The 16,435-nt window shown below is 44.7% G+C and overlaps 2 protein-coding genes across 2 annotated transcripts; both read right to left on the bottom strand.

Moving 5' to 3' along the window:
• Positions 1-1,032: 1,032 nt before the first annotated feature.
• Positions 1,033-2,716, bottom strand: LOC306982508 (ribonuclease inhibitor-like; the record flags this gene model as incomplete). Its single annotated transcript, XM_079582444.1, has 4 exons — positions 2,662-2,716; positions 2,419-2,592; positions 1,394-1,440; positions 1,033-1,184 (listed from the first exon to the last, which is right to left on the bottom strand). Exons 1-4 carry the CDS (start codon positions 2,709-2,711, stop codon positions 1,033-1,035), a joined length of 423 nt encoding a protein of 140 aa, XP_079438570.1. The 5' UTR covers positions 2,712-2,716.
• Positions 2,714-15,126, bottom strand: LOC306982507 (NACHT, LRR and PYD domains-containing protein 3-like; the record flags this gene model as incomplete). Its single annotated transcript, XM_079582443.1, has 10 exons — positions 2,714-2,822; positions 8,576-8,754; positions 8,923-9,101; positions 9,820-9,866; positions 10,680-10,853; positions 10,923-11,090; positions 12,193-12,360; positions 12,429-12,864; positions 12,988-14,181; positions 14,868-15,126. 10 exons carry the CDS (start codon positions 15,124-15,126, stop codon positions 2,714-2,716), a joined length of 2,913 nt encoding a protein of 970 aa, XP_079438569.1.
• Positions 15,127-16,435: the final 1,309 nt, after the last annotated feature.

Raw genomic sequence — 16,435 nt, 5'->3', positions numbered from 1 at the left:
TCACACCTGCATAAAAAATCCGGAGCAGCGTTGAAAACGAAGCAAACAGTGCAGGTCTGAACACACCCTAAGTCATTTGAGATAGATAACAATTTTCTGGCTGCAGACTGACTGATGTGGCTTCTATCTGGAAAAAAAAATTGAAGTTCCTCAGTAGTGACTACATGGTCAAATCAATAGACCAGACGGCCATTTTTTTAGATTTTCCAAGTAGGACCCATCTTTGTGAAGCTATAACTCAAAGACTCTTTATCTGACCGACATCCTGCTTCTACTGTGGCAAAGTTATATCCTAATAAACTAAAATCTAGAATATGAAGATGATCACTCAAAGCACTTCTTTTGTAGAGCCCCTGACATTTTTGGGGAAAAAATTTTTAAATAAAAAAAATGCGATTTTTAGCTGCCTGTAAATCCCAAACTTTACAATCTAGCACATTGATGATGTTCCTGGACATATTGTTAGTAGACATGACAGATCGCATTCCAGCCCTGTGCGTGTTTTCATTGCTGGATTAGAGGGCTTTCAAAGTGCACACAAATGCAAAACTGCACCCACACCCTGTTTTATGAATTATGTAAAAAGAAAATATTGGGAGTTAGAGCAAATCACTGTGTTCATTGCACATGTGGAGGAACTCGAGAATAACATTTCATTCAAATCTGAGAGGGTCACCTTGGAGGCTGTTGGTGAAAACACATGGGATGACCCTACTGTCAAACCGCCCATGGCTACGTACAGACTGTCCCTGCGCCTCCTTCACCTCCGTCTGAGTGGAGACCTGACGATTCGCAGTGATATTTGGATCTACTCCTGAAAAACTATATCCGTAGTAAAAAGAAGGGGCTAAAAACATTCAAACTTCAGTGACACTGTTATAAAGAGCCTCATCTCTTTCAATCGGAGGAGGTTCTACAAGAGCTGCCTCTTAGTCCGACAGAGAAACTGAGGAGCCTGTAAACCAGAGCCCAAACCCAGGGAGCAGAGGCTCAGTGAGGGTGGTGTTGAAGGTGTGGAGGTGGATCAGTCGCTCAGAAGAGACTTTGTAGAGCCCAGAACTCAAATCTGTCCTGATGATCTGGATACGGCTGCTCCTCCCTCACACGTGTCGCTGTGTTGTTGTTGTTGGACAGTTTGAGTTTTCTGTGAGCCGTGTTTGGATCCAGAGAGACAGGACAGAAATCTGACAGAGAGAAAACACAGTGAGTCTCTGTCGCTCTGCTGATGTGGAGACTGAGCTTTGACACAAGTTTATTCTAATGTAACAGGAGTTTTTTCTAATGTGACAGTTTATTCTAATATGTCAAGAGTTTATTTTAATATAACAGGAGTTTATTCTTATGTAACTCTTATGTCGTGTGTTAGTTTGAAATGGTTTAAAGTTACACTCACACTTCCTGAGTCCTGGTTTTAACCTCTCAGCTCCAGCAGGCTCCAGTCTGAAGGAAACAACACATCAGTTTCTATCAGAAACAGCAGCTCCATGAGAAGCTCCTGTACAAACATGTTACTGATATTTGAGCTCAAATATCTTCATTTTCCCTTCAGGACAGTTTTCTAAAAGGTGTGACTCTTTTTCGCTTAAAACAATATATTTTTTACATCAAAATAAGACTTTATTTTGTCCTTTTCCTTCAGCTTTAACCAATGAGACTGGGAAATAAGTAATTCTTCAAATAGGCCTTGTTTCGAATAGTTGTATGATTAAACTGTCTCCGCACAGCTGTGGACAGTGGGCGGAGCAAACAGGCACCTGTCGCTGTGAGGCTCTGAGTCCCAGACCTTTGAGACTTTAAGCTTCGGCTTCGGTTCAACAGCAGTCAGACAGAGTCGAGTGAGAGGAGGCGGAAAACTTTGAAAACTGTCAAATGAATAAATACATAGTAAAAAAATGTCTTTAAATGAATAAATAAATAATTATTAAAATATCACTGGAGATGTGGAAATAAAACGCATTTGCATTGAAAAATAAAATATATTTTTAATCAACAGGTTATGTTTAGGATAACGTTGATTATTGATAAGTTCTCATTATTTTCTGCCTAAGTGCTGATTTGGTTCATTTCAAAATAATAAAGTTCTCGGGGGAGGGGAGGACGTCTACAAACATGAGCTGAACTATTGGTCACGTTTCTGAAGCAAGATGAGAGTGAGTCTCAAAGAGGAGGTAAATATGAGTTTGTTTCCAAAGTCCGGGTTCAGAACAACGTCTGCCTTTAACACAACTGTCACTCACTGCTCACACTCTCCATCCAACAGTGGACAATGTTCAGCTGCTCCTGTGGCTCTGTCTGACCTTTACACTCACAGCTTTAGGAATGTTGTGCTCACATGTTTATAAAGAGACTTCATTAGACAGGACAGGCTGAAGTGATGGACTGATCTAGATGTTTAGTGGACAGTAGGTGTGTCCTCACCTCAGAGTGTGCAGGGAGCAGTGGGGCTCCTCCTGTAGAGCAGACAGCTGCTTCACTCCTGTGGCTCCTGGATGGTTGTAGCTGATGTCCAGATGTGTCAGATGGGAGGGGTTGGACCTCAGATCTGAGGCCAGAGCAGCACAGCCTTCCTCTGAGATCAGACACCCTGAGAGGCTGAACAACAGGTTCAACAGAGTCACAACACATGACAAACTCACAGAGATGAAGAGTAAACCCTCTGACCTGAGCTGCTGCAGTTTACAGTGAGGACTCTTCAGTCCAACAGACAACATCTTCAGCCCTGCAGGTCGTTGTTACTGAGGTCCAGGACTGTCAGACTGGAGTTGCTGAGGACTGAGGACAGAGCTTCACAGCTTCTCTCTGACAGGTTACAGCCGCTCATTCTGGAGAGAACACACTGTTTTAGGAGACGTTTAGAAGTTTAATATGAGCAAAGTTAAAGCTTATTAACTGAGTTTTGTTGGAGGCTTTGACCACTGGCAGCAGCCTCAGCAGAACCTCCTCTGAAGCACAGTATCTCTTCAGCTCAAACTGCTCCAGAGCTTCTTCTGATGACAGTAAGATGAAGGCCAGAGCTGACCACTGAGCAGGAGACAGTCCACCTTCAAACAGACGTCCTGAGCTCAGGCACTGTTGGACCTGCTCCACCAGATAACCATCTTTCAGTTCATTCAGACAGTGGAGCAGGTTGATGCTTCTCTCTGCAGACACTCCCTCACTCAGCTTCTGTTTGATGTATTCCGCTGTTTTCTGAGCTACTTCCTGTCTGTGTCAGCAGACCTTGGAGAAGACTCTGATTGGTCGGCAGAGAGAGACCCAGGAGGAAGTGCAGGAACAAGTCCAGGTGTCCATTTGGACTCTGTAAGTCCTGGTCCACTGCAGAGCAGTAGAATTCTTCAGGACTGATGCGATTAAGCTGATGCTTCAACAGATTGACTCCAGTGTCGACCAAGGTCTGATGGACGTGAAGAGCAGCCAGAAACTCCTGCACAATCGGGTGGATGAAGCAGTAGACCGCGTCACCAAATCCGTGTCCATGGTACTCTGCCATAGAGAATACATGGGGGACTAAAACGTTAAAGAGTCCCAGCGGCCGGGTGCACACATCTGCGTGTGCTCTCCACTACAGCCATATATATTTTTTGTTTGGATTACAAATAATTTTCTATTTTGTGAAAATCACACTGCTTAGGTAGATTTCACAATGAGTCCCGGGCATTTTGCGTGTGCCTGGTACTCTGCCATATAGAATACATGGGGGACTAAAACGTTCATATCTCCCCGAAAAAGAGTCCCAGTGGCCAGGTGTGCACATTGGGGTGATTGGGGGACTCCCTCCTAGAGCCCTTGCTACTTTTGCTTGGATTAAAAATTGCATTAAATTAGTTTTTTTTACTTTTGTTTCTGCAGCGGAGTACCAGCGTCACCAAATCCATGGCCCTGGTACTCTGCCATAGAGAATACATTGGGGACTAAAACGTTAATTTCTCCCCAAAAAAGAGTCCCAGCGGCCGGGTGCACACATCTGCGTGTGTTGGGGGCTCTCCACTACAGCCATATATTTTTTTTGTTTAGATTAAAAATCATTTTCTATTTTGGGAAAATCACAGTGCTTCGGTAGACTTCACAGTGAGTCCCGGGCATTTTGCTTGTTTCTGCTACTCTGCTATATAGAATACATGGGGGACTAAAACATTCATATCTCCCCGAAAAAGAGTCCCAGTGGCCAGGTGTGCGCATTAGGGTCATTGGGGGACTCCCTCCTAGAGCCCTTGCTACTTTTGCTTGGATTAAAAATTGCATTAAATTAGTTTTTTTTACTTTTATTCCTGTGGCGGAGTACCAGCGTCACCAAATCCATGGCCCTGGTACTCTGCTGTGGGATAACATGGAGCAACATAAACGTGAATAACTCCTCGAAAAAGAGTCCCAGCGGCCGGGTAAACACATCAGCGGGATTGGGGGACTCCCTCCTAGAGCCCTGGATACTTTATGTTTGGATTAAAATCTTGTTTGTTTAAAAGGAAAAAGAAAAAAAAAGTATTATAGTGCAACGTTTCGATGGAGCCAGATAGTCAGTTTGAAGGGTTTGAAGAGGAAGTTTTATGAGAAGAGTAAAATCGCAGACCTGATGCTGTTTTGGTCATCAGAGCACACGGGAAGAAATAGCTGTTGTTGCGTGTCCATGGTACTCTGCCGTAGAGAATACATAGGGGACTAAAACGTTAATATCTCCCCAAAAAAGAGTTCCAGCGGCCGGGTGCACACATCTGCGTGTGTGGGGGGCTCTCCACTACAGCCGTATATATTTTTTGTTTGGATTACAAATAATTTTCTATTTTGTGAAAATCACAATGCTTAGGTAGATTTCACAATGAGTCCCGGGCATTTTGCGTGTGCCTGGTACTCTTCCATATAGAATACATGGGGGACTAAAACATTCATATCTCCCCGAAAAAGAGTCCCAGCGGCCAGGTGCACACATCTGCGTGTGTGGGGGGCTCTCCACTACAGCCATATATATTTTTTGTTTGGATTACAAATAATATTCTATTTTGTGAAAATCACACTGCTTAGGTAGACTTCACAGTGAGTCCCGGGCATTTTGTGTGCGCCTGGTACTCTGCCAGAGTCCCAGTGGCCAGGTGTGCACATTGGGGTGATTGGGGGACTCCCTCCTAGAGCCCTTGATACTTTTGTTTGGATTAAAAATTGCATTAAATTTCTTCTTTTACTTTTATTTCTGCAGCGGAGTACCAACGTCACCAAATCCATGGCCCTGGTACTCTGCTGTGGGATAACATGGAGCAACATAAACGTGAATAACTCCTCGAAAAAGAGTCCCAGCGGCCGGGTAAACACATCAGCGGGATCGGGGGACTCTCTCATAGAGCCCTGGATACGTTCTGTTTGGATTAAAATCTCGTTTGTTTAAAAGGAAAAAGATAAAAAAAAGTATTGTAGTGCAATGTTTCGATGGAGCCAGATAGTCAGTTTGAAGGGTTTGAAGAGGAAGTTTTATGAGAAAAGTAATATCGCAGACCTGATGCTGGTCATCAGAGCACACGGGAAGAAATAGATGTTGTTGCTTGTCCATGGTACTCTGCTGTAGAGAATACATGGGGGGACTAAACTGTTAATATCTCCCCAAAAAAGAGTCCCAGCGGCCGGGTGTGCACATTGGGCTGGTTGAGGGACTCCCTCCTAAAGCCCTTGCTACTTTTGTTTGGATTAAAAATTGTATTAAATTTCTTTTACTTTTGTTTCTGCAGCGGAGTACCAGCGTCACCAAATCCATGTCCATGGTACTCTGCCATAGAGAATACATGGGGGACTAAAACGTTAATATCTCCCCGAAAAGAGTCCCAGCGGCTGTTTGCACACATCTGCATGTGCGGGGGTCTCTCCTCTACAGCCATATATATTTTTTGTTTGGATTAAAAATCATTTTCTATTTTGTGATAATCACCCTGCTTAGGTAGACTTCAGAGTGAGTCCCGGGCAATTTGTGTGTGCCTGGTACTCTGCCATATAGAATACATGGGGGACTAAAACGTTCATATCTCCCCGAAAAAGAGTCCCAGTGGCCAGGTGTGCACATTGGGGTGATTGGGGGACTCCCTCCTAGAGCCCTTGCTACTTTTGCTTGGATTAAAAATTGCATTAAATTAGTTTTTTTTTTTTACTTTTGTGCCTGTGGCGGAGTACCAGCCTCACCAAATCCATGCTCCTGGTACTCTGCTGTGGGATAACATGGAGTGACAAAAACGTGAATAAGTCCTCAAAAAAGAGTCCCAGCGGCCGGGTAAACACATCAGCGGGATCGGGGGACTCCCTCTTAGAGCCCCTGATACTTTCTGTTTGGATTAAAATCTCGTTTGTTTAAATGGAAAAAGAAAAAAAAGTATTATAGTGCAACGTTTAGATGGAGCCAAATAGTCAGTTTGAAGGGTTTGAAGAGGAAGTTTTATGAGAAGAGTAAAATCGCAGACATGATGCTGTTTTGGTCATCAGAGCACACGGGAAGAAATAGCTGTTGTTGCTTGTCCATGGTACTCTGCTGTAGAGAATACATGGGGGGACTAAACTGTTAATATCTCCCCAAAAAAGAGTCCCAGCGGCCGGGTGTGCACATTGGGCTGGTTGGGGGACTCCCTCCTAAAGCCCTTGCTACTTTTGTTTGAATTAAAAATTGTATTAAATTTCTTCTTTTACTTTTGTTTCTGCAGCGGAGTACCAGCGTCACCAAATCTGTGTCCATGGTACTCTACCATAGAGAATACATGGGGGACTAAAATGTTAATATCTCCCCGAAAAGAGTCCCAGCGGCTGTTTGCACACATCTGCATGTGCGGGAGTCTCTCCTCTACAGCCATATATATTTTTTGTTTGGATAAAAAATCATTTTCTATTTTGTGAAAATCACACTGCTTAGGTAGACTTCAGAGTGAGTCCCGGGCATTTCGTGTGTGCCTGGTACTCTGCCATATAGAACACATGGGGGACTAAAACGTTCATATATCCCCAAAAAGAGTCCCAGTGGCCAGGTGTGCACATTGGGGTGATTGGGGGACTCGCTCCTAGAGCCCTTGCTACTTTTGTTTCGATTATAAATCGTATTAAATTTCTTCTTTTACTTTTGTTTCTGCGGCGGAGTACCAGCGTCACAAAAGCCGTGTCCATGGTACTCTGCCATAGAGAATACATGGGGAACTAAAACGGTAATATCTCCATAAAAAAGAGTCCCAGTTGCCAGGTGTGAACATTGGGGTGATTGGGGGACTCCCTCCTAGAGCCTTTGCTACTTTTGTTTGGATTAAAAATGGTATGAAATTTTTTTTGTTCCTTTTGTTTCTCCGGCGGAGTACCAGCGTCACCAAATCCGTGGCCCTGGTACTCTGCTGTGGGATAACATGGAGCAACATAAACGTGAATAACTCCTCGAAAAAGAGTCCCAGCGGCCGGGTAAACACATCAGCGGGATCGGGGGACTCCCCCCTAGAGCCCTGAATACTTGTGTGGATTAAATTCTCGATTTATTGAAAAATAGTGACATTGTTTCACAATTTGTACGGTATTAGTTCATCGAAAATCCCAAAATTATGGTCTGAAACATGTTCAGCTGCAGTTTGGGATTTGGGACCAAATTCTTTCTGATTTTAACCATTTAAAAACTCAGAGAAATGTTAAAATCTCAACTGTTTCGATCATTCCATGTGAAGCCGCTCTGCTTTGTCAAACACCACGCCCCCTCAGACTAACAGGACGCCCCCTCAGACAAACACCACGACCCCTCAGACTAACACCACGACCCCTCAGACTAACACCACACCCCCTCAGACAAACACCACACTCCCTCAGACAAACACCACACTCCCTCAGACAAACACCACGCCCCCTCAGACTAACACAACGCCCCCTCAGACTAACACCACGCCCCCTCAGACTAACACCACACCCCCTCAGACTAACACCACACCCCCTCAGACTAACACCACGCCCCCTCAGACTAACACCACACCCCCTCAGACTAACACCACGCCCCCTAAGACTAAAAAAGAAAAGAAACACTGTTGCACAATTAGGCACAAAACTGAATTTGAAAATATAAAATATAACAGAGTCTTATTCATTTGATTTTGTTTACTCACATTTTTTATGAAATAAAGCTAGACCTTCATAGAATCATTAGTGCAGAATCAATACACAAGGCAAATGTATTTGCAGAGCACAATTCATACATAAGCCAATTCAAATTGTTACACCATTACATAAAATTACAAGAAAGCAGATCAAACCAATCCATTAAACATCAACAGAAAATAATTAATTACAGTAAAAATAAAGAAGCAGATAAAATACTCTCAGGGTCCCAATGCAAGAGGTTTGGTGCTTGAGCTGAGCAGAAAGTTAGAGTGCTGATGATTTTACCTGGTTTTACTCAAAGAACACAGAAATAATTGTTTCGCTTTGATATCACTTGTTTTTATATCGAACATAAATACATTTAATTCAAATTAAATGAGATTAACGCTGTGACTTATTTATTTTGCATGACACAGTATGTCCTGTAAAAAGATATATTAGTTCATTCCTCCTGTGAGGAGGAGGTTCTACAAGAGGAGCCTCTCAGTACGACAGAAAAACTGAGGAGTTATAATAGAGCCTAAACCCAGGGAGCAGAGGCTCAGTGAAGGTGGTGTTGAAGGTGTAGAGGTGCGTCAGTCGCTCAGAACAGACTGTGTAGAAGGACAGAGAGCCGGAAGCACAGTCCACATACACCGCTATTGTCCCAGAGGAGGAGGAGGAGCCGGGCTGTGGGAGGAAGATCTGTTTGTTTTCATGAAGAACAGAGAAACCACCTCCAGAGCAGATCAGACTCCAGGACTGATCATTACATCCAAACAAACTGTCAGCACCTCCTCCTTTCCTGCTGATTCCCATGTAAGACACAGATATATAAACATCTCCCCACCACTGGACCTCCCAGTAACAGCGCCCAGTCAGAACAGTGTCACACAGAAGCTGAAACCAGTTCTCAAATCTGTCCTGATGATCTGGGTAAGGCTGCTCCTCACTGACATATGCCGCTGTCTTGTTGTTGTCGAACAGTTTGAGGTTTATCTGAGCCGTGTTTGGATCCAGAGAAAGCGGATAGAAATCTAATGGAGAAAAAACACAGTGAGTCTCTGTCGCTCTGCTCCTGTGGAGACTGAGCTTTGACAGGAGTTTACTCTAATGTGACAGGAGTTTATTCTAATGTGACAGGAGTTTATTTTAATATAACAGGAGTGTATTCAAATGTGGCAATTTATTCTAATGTGACAGGAGTTTATTCTAATGTGACTGGAGGGGCGGACGGGGCTGGGTTTGCTCATAGCCCCGCAGCTCAGCCGCCACGTGTTGGAGTTCACACAGGTAAACAGGAGGGTCGCATCCCTACGCCTTCAGGTCGGGGACAGGTCTCTCACCATTGTTTCGGCCTATGGGCCCAACGTCGGTGCAGAGTACCCGGCCTTCTTGGAGTACCTGTACTAGATAGTGCTCCGACAGGGGAACCCATTGTTCAGTGAGACCTGGATAGGGGTGATTGGGATGAACGGCCTCCCCGATCTGAACCTGAATGGTGTTCTATTATTGGACTTCTGTGCAAATCACAGTTTGTCTCTAACGAATACCATCTTCGAGCCTGGTGTCCATAAGTGCATGTGGCACCAGGACACCCTAGCTGAGATTTCTGCCTCGACCTGGCCCCGGATAAAGCGGAAGAAAATGGATGGATAGAGTTTATTATAATGTGACTGGAGCTGGTGCATTGTGTCTGTTTACAGTTTAAATCAGTCTTGTATTAGTTTGAAATGGTTAAAAGTCAACACTCACACTTCCCGAGTCCTGGTGTCAACCTCTCAACTCCAGCAAACTCCAGTCTGAAGGAAATAACACATCAGTTTGTATCAGAAACACGTGGTGCCTGTTAAGTACAGAAATACACAGAAGAGTAACAAAATGTGGATATAAGATTCTTAACAGGAAGACAGGTGAAAGTACACAATATCTGATCAATCCAATCCTGGCCAGTGGTACAGCGAGAAGTACACCAAGGAGGGCAACAGTGCACTTGACTTGTTCCTCCAGCTTGGCACTCTGTAGCTCGGATAGCCCTTCTGCAACAGACCTCTTGGTTGATGAGTCAGTGCTGGCTCAAGATATCGCTCTGCTACGATGAGAAGATGCTGAGGATCGACATGATTCCGCTCTCACAAGTGGCAGTGAAAGCGGATTAGTGATTGCGAAGTCGGGACCTGGGGCTGCTGCTCCAAGTTCCTCAGCTTTGGTGGTAGGAGGTAATGTGACTCTCGGGGTGTATCCATCTTCAAAGTTTGCAAGGGATGCTGGTAACTGTATCTCCCGCTGGGGTCAAGAACGCACTGCTGGATCTGCAGATGGTTGTCCTGGCTTCATATTGTCAAATCAGGCTCGAAGGACCATGTGTCTACTCTACAGTCTAACACGGCTTATAAAATGCACGCAGAAAACTGTTATTAAATTTGTTTCTGTGCGATCTAGAAGACTAGAAAACTCAAACCTATACTAATTTGCTACAGGATGTAATAAAGCATGTCCCATTGGAAAATAATAATAATAATTTCAATTGAAAAGTAAAGGACTTTTATCCATACTCAGATCCTCCTCTTTGATGGACTGATCTAGATGTTAGTGGACAGTAGGTGTGTCCTCACCTGAGAGTGTGCAGGGAGCAGAGCGGCTCCTCCTGTAGAGCAGACAGCTGCTTTACTCCTGTGGCTCCTGGATGGTTGTAGCTGATGTCCAGATGTGTCAGATGGGAGGGGTTGGACCTCAGATCTGAGGCCAGAGCAGCACAGCCTTCCTCTGAGATCAGACACCCTGAGAGGCTGAACAACAGGTTCAACAGAGTCACAACACATGACAAACTCACAGAGATGAAGAGTAAACCATCTGACCTGAGCTGCTGGAGTTTACAGTGAGGGCTCTTCAGTCCAACAGACAACATCTTCAGCCCTGAGTCCTTCAGGTCGTTGTTACTGAGGTCCAGGACTGTGAGACTAGAGGAGCTGAGGACTGAGGACAGAGCTTCACAGCTGCTCTCTGACAGGTTACAGCCGCTCAGTCTGGAGAGAGGAGACGCTGATCATTACAGGAAACTCCACAGACTGAAGGGACAGAGGCTGAAGACTTTCTCTGAGACCAGTGACACAAACATCAGAGACGTAAATCAGTCTGAATGTGGACTTTGTGTTCACTAATGTGCACTCTGTAAATATAGAAGAACAATGTAAAGAGGGATTTGCTCTGGAACAAAGCGTTGTTTTAAACTAAGAGGCCAATCTCTGGAGGATTTAGGAATAATTTAATATTAGTTCAATAGTTTTAAAAGTATTATTTTTAACCTACGGTAAGTGTAATAATAGATGCAGACTGAATCTGTAGAAATGTGGAAATTATCTGTGGGGTTTGTTTGTTATTTGTAGAAAAGTTCCTCTGTCGCCGACTGATCCAGATTAAGAAATAAAGAAATAGAGATGAAGAGAGAGGAGCAAAGGGGTTTGTACATAAATACCAGAATGTTAATGATAGCAGCATGCTACATGCTAACACTGTGCTGAATACATTTATAACAACTGGCTTCTGTTCAGCCTGAAAACGTCTTAAAACAGTCAAAAAGTGGAGATTTCCATCGGTCAGATTCAGAGCTTCATTTGTAAATGACTAGTTTCAGGAACACATTTAGACTGATGTGATGATTCAGGAACAGGCAAAAAAATTACCGGATCACTCTCATTAAAAATATCAGCTCAAATCTGCTGGATCCTCCAAAATAGTTTGCGGATCCTTTACCCTGAAAAACTGAAAGACGGGGGAATATGTTTCCAAAACAGAAGATCAAATGAAGCACTGGTTGAATTATATGGTCCTGATCACATCCGGCCTGTATCTCTGGTCTATTATTCATTTTTCTAAAGCAGGAAACACAGTCTGTTCTGTGGAAGAACAAACCAAAACCAACAGTGATCGACTGGAGTCACATGACCTGCCATCGATACTCCAGCTCTAACACGTGTTTAAAAACATGAATGAACTGGAGCCACATTAGAAGCTTCAGTGACAGGTGGACATCTGCATCTCCAGACTGTGACTGAGGGATTTCTCACATTAGAGAGGATCATTTATTTGGTGAATTATAAGTTTAAGTAGCGACAGAAAGATCCAAACCTGAGCTGCTGCAGTTTACAGTGAGGACACTTCAGTCCAACAGACAACATCTCCAGCCCTGAGTCCTTCAGGTCGTTGTTACTGAGGTCCAGGACTGTCAGACTAGAGGAGCTGAGGACTGAGGACAGAGCTTCACAGCTGCTCTCTGACAGGTTACAGCCGCTCAGTCTGGAGAGAACACACTGTTTTAGGAGAAGTTTAGACGTTTAATAGAAGCAGAGTTAAAGCTTACTCACAGAGCTTTGTTGGAGGCTTTGACCACTGGCAGCAGCCTCAGCAGAGCCTCCTCTGAAGGACAGTATTTCTTCAGCTCAAACTGCTCCAGAGCTTCTTCTGATGACAGTGAGATGAAGGTCAGAGCTGAGCACTGAGCAGGAGACAGTCCACCTTCAGACAGACGTCCTGAGCTCAGGTACTGTTGGACCTGCTCCACCAGAGAACCATCTTTCAGTTCATTCAGACAGTGGAGCAGGTTGATGCTTCTCTCTGCAGACACTTTCTCATTCAGCTTCTGCTTGATGTACTCAGCTGTTTCCTGACTGGCCTGGGAGCTACTTCCTGTCTGTGTCAGCAGACCTTGCAGAAGGATCTGATTGGTCGGCAGTGAAAGACCCAGGAGGAAGCGCAGGAACAAGTCCAGGTGTCCGTTTGGACTCTGTAAGGCCTGGTCCACTGCAGAGCGATGAAGAATCAGAAGGTCAGATTTGCCAGTAATTTGTTCTTCTGAGAGAAGATTGACTCCCGTGTCGATGAAGGTCTGATGGACGTGAAGAGCAGCCAGAAACTCCTGCACACTCAGTTGGATGAAGCAGTAGACCGTGTCCTCGTACAAGCCTCGCTCCTCTCTAACGGCCTCTGCAAAGACTCCGGAGTAACGAGCGATCTCTGCAGCGTCCAGCCCACACTCTCTCAGGTCACTCTCGTAGAAGATCAGCTTTCCTTTCTGCAGCTGCTCAAAGGCCAGTTTTCCCAGAGACTTCACCATCTCCCTGGTCTCTGGAGTCCAGTGAGAGTCTGCTCCTGTTCCCTCATGATACTTGATGTTGACTTTAACCTGCACCACCAGGAAGTGGACGTACATCTCAGTCAGAGTCTTGGGCAGCTCTGGTTTCTCTGTTTGCTCCAGAAGCTTCTGTAAAACGACAGAGAGGATCCAGCAGAAGACTGGGAGTTGGCACATGATGTACAGGCTGTCCATGCTCTTGATGTGGGAGATGACGGCTGTGGCCTCGTCTCTGAACCTGTTCCTGAAGTACAGCTCCTTCTGTGGGTCGCTGAACCCTCGCACCTCTGTCATCGTGGAGACGCACTCAGCAGGGATCTGATTGGCCGCCGCGGGGCGTGTGGTTATCCAGAGGCGAGCGGAGGGAAGCAGGCTCCCCCTGATGAGGTTCACCAGCAGCTCCTCCACTGAGGCGCTCTCAGTGTCCGTCAAGACCCGGGTCCGGCTGAAGTCCAGAGGAAGTCTGCACTTGTCCAGACCGTCCAGGATGAAGAGCACCTTGAGCTGCTGGAAGCTGCTGAGGTCTTTGGTTTCTTTGAAGAAGCGGTGCACGAGTCCCACTAAGCTGTACTCTGAGCCTCGGAGAACATTGAGCTCTCTGAAAGTGAAGGGGAACAGCAGCTGGACGTCCTGGTTGGTGTTGCCTTCAGCCCAGTCCAGACTGAACTTCTGAGTCAGAACTGTTTTCCCCACGCCGGCCACGCCCTTCGTCAGCACCGCTCTGATTGGCTCTCCTGTCTCTGTGGTGCCTTTGAAGATGTCCTGGCAGTGGACGGTGGTCTCTTGGGCTGATCTCCTGGAGTTTTTCTCGATCAGTCCGACCTCATGCTCCTCCTCCTGCTCAGGGTCTGTGACAGTAATGTACAGCTCGGAGAAGCCATCATGAAACAGCCTTCTGGGGCCTTTTGTGGAGAGACTCTCGATCAGGAACTTGAACCTGGACTTCAGTGTTGGTTTGAGGAGATTCTGACACTTTGTGATCATCGCTGTGAACAAACAGAAACAAGATGAGCGAGGCCCACAGAGCAGGTGAACACTGGAGCAGATATTTAACTATGACCTCATCCTCAGAGTCATGTCCTGTTCAAACATCTAAGTATTAAAACAAATGCACTCAAACCTCCCCCAGAGCAGCAGTGACTGAGCCTCCATCAGGTACATCTGGAGATGTTTCTCTGGGCACTGCCCTGACACATTCAACACCAGGACGACTGAAGGGTCGGTCAAATGGATGGAAGCTTACTTGAATAGAGTTTCACATGGCACAAATCACAAAAGTACGGAGCACTGGAAGTGACATCAGACAAAAAAAATTGGGGGGGCTGATAAAATAAAAAATATGTCTTTTTTTTCACCACAGATTTTCTTGGTGTAAAAAAATGGTGTAAAAAAAATAAAATAATAATAATTATGATTTTTAAAATATTTCTTAAAGAAAAAACCCCGAGATAATTTTCTCATTCCCCTGACATCATAAAATAAATCTATATGATTTTTTATATTTCTTAATAATTTTTTTTTTTTTTTTTCAAATTTCTTCCTTACCCCGAGATAATTTGTGGTGTAAAAAATATTTTTTCACCCCCCAAATGTTCACCCCCCATATAACTTGGGGCAGGCGGAGTGGAACGGCGGGACCACGGAGACCACAGGGGTCAGAGGTCAGTCTTACCCTCGGGGTTGTAGGGATACTGGCTCAGCTCCTCCAGGATGCTGCCCATCCCCACTTCCTTCAGGACTCTCTTCATGACTCTGAGGGTGAAGATGCCGTAGTTGTCCATCATGGCCTGCAGGATCTTGGTCCTGTCTTCTGTCTCCAGTCGACTTCTCTTAATGACCTCAAACTCTTTTAACAGAGTCCTGTCCGTCAGGTACAGCTTGAACGTTTGAAAGTCATTGTCCTTTAAATCGTTCAGAGCTCCCAAGAGCATATAAGACAGAGAATAAACTTTTCCTTTGTGTCCAGCTTCAGTTTGTCTGAGAAAAGAAACACATTATCTTTATAAGAAGAGGTGAACGTCTTTATTATTATAGTATTTGGCCCCCAATTTTTCATATTTAACACATTGAGGCGGTGTTGTTTTTGGGATTTGGCTGTAGAGTGCCCACAATCCAGACCATTATTCATGATATTTGTAGCACCACAGCATATTCTATGTTATAGCTATGGACACAGGCCGTGGCTCGTTTGAAAGACGAGACTCTATGCTCTCCATATAGGCGGCTGCATATATGAAAAAAAACACCTAACCCCAAAAAATTGCTACAAAAGGTTTTCAATGGTTTTCTGTAGTATCAGATGTGCTTATGTTAATAAGCACTTAATACTAAAAGTCTACCGGCGAGATCCTTAAAATGCCCATTACTCCTTTATTATTCATCCTAGACAAGTCTAGGATGGGTGTCTAGGAATCCAATGGGCTTGTTCAAATTGTAGTCACATGATCACATAATTATGATATACAAATCGTGGACAAAGACTCATTAGCGAGTTGTCACGGCAACGGCACACATTTTCAACGCAACCTTACTTTGCTTCCCAGAGGCTTAGAGGGGCAGGGATGGGCTCGTTTTAAAGCCCCAACCCTCGTTTCTACAACATTTACTCGCGGAGATATTCACTAAAGTCTGCGAGGCAAGCGACGACCCTGACATGGTAGATCTGGAAGGTTAAAACCCTTCCAGGTCCACTATGTCAGGGTCGACGTGGCCTCTCTGTTATCTTAGCATTTTATCAGTTAGCATATTTACATTTTAGTGAAATGACTACAATTACAAAGTGATAACAAATCTTCATTATTTTTGAAGAAATACCTTTGATTTGCACCAGATTTACAAATAGTCATTGTCACACTGTTCCTCCCGTAAAGGTGGATTATGTGGATTGGCACAATTTTCCACTTGACGTGGTCCACAAGCAGGTGTGTGCGGTAGTCCATTTCCTCTGCAACTACACCGTGGTGGTCGGCAGGCAGTTGTGCAATTACAGTGGACCATCTACAGGAGACTTTTCAGGGCAGCAGTTTTATCGGTCAGAACTGGCACAAACCTATTGTCCTCCAGTTTCCGTCCCCAATCCACCACATTCATGTCACTCCCCTTTCCAATCCACACCATAATCTGGTAAAAAACTCTGAGCAAATGACATTAACTTGAGGACTTGGTATGAGGGATACAATGTGGGGTAACAAATGATTTGCCGGAAATTATTTTCTTGCTTAAAGGTTATAGCACAAAGAG

Source organism: Gobius niger, assembly GCF_951799975.1.
Source record: "Gobius niger genome assembly, chromosome: 24".
In the NCBI taxonomy this organism is placed as follows: domain Eukaryota; kingdom Metazoa; phylum Chordata; class Actinopteri; order Gobiiformes; family Gobiidae; genus Gobius; species Gobius niger.
The sequence above is the reverse complement of the archived record's forward strand: the minus strand, read 5'-3'. Positions and strand labels throughout refer to the sequence as shown.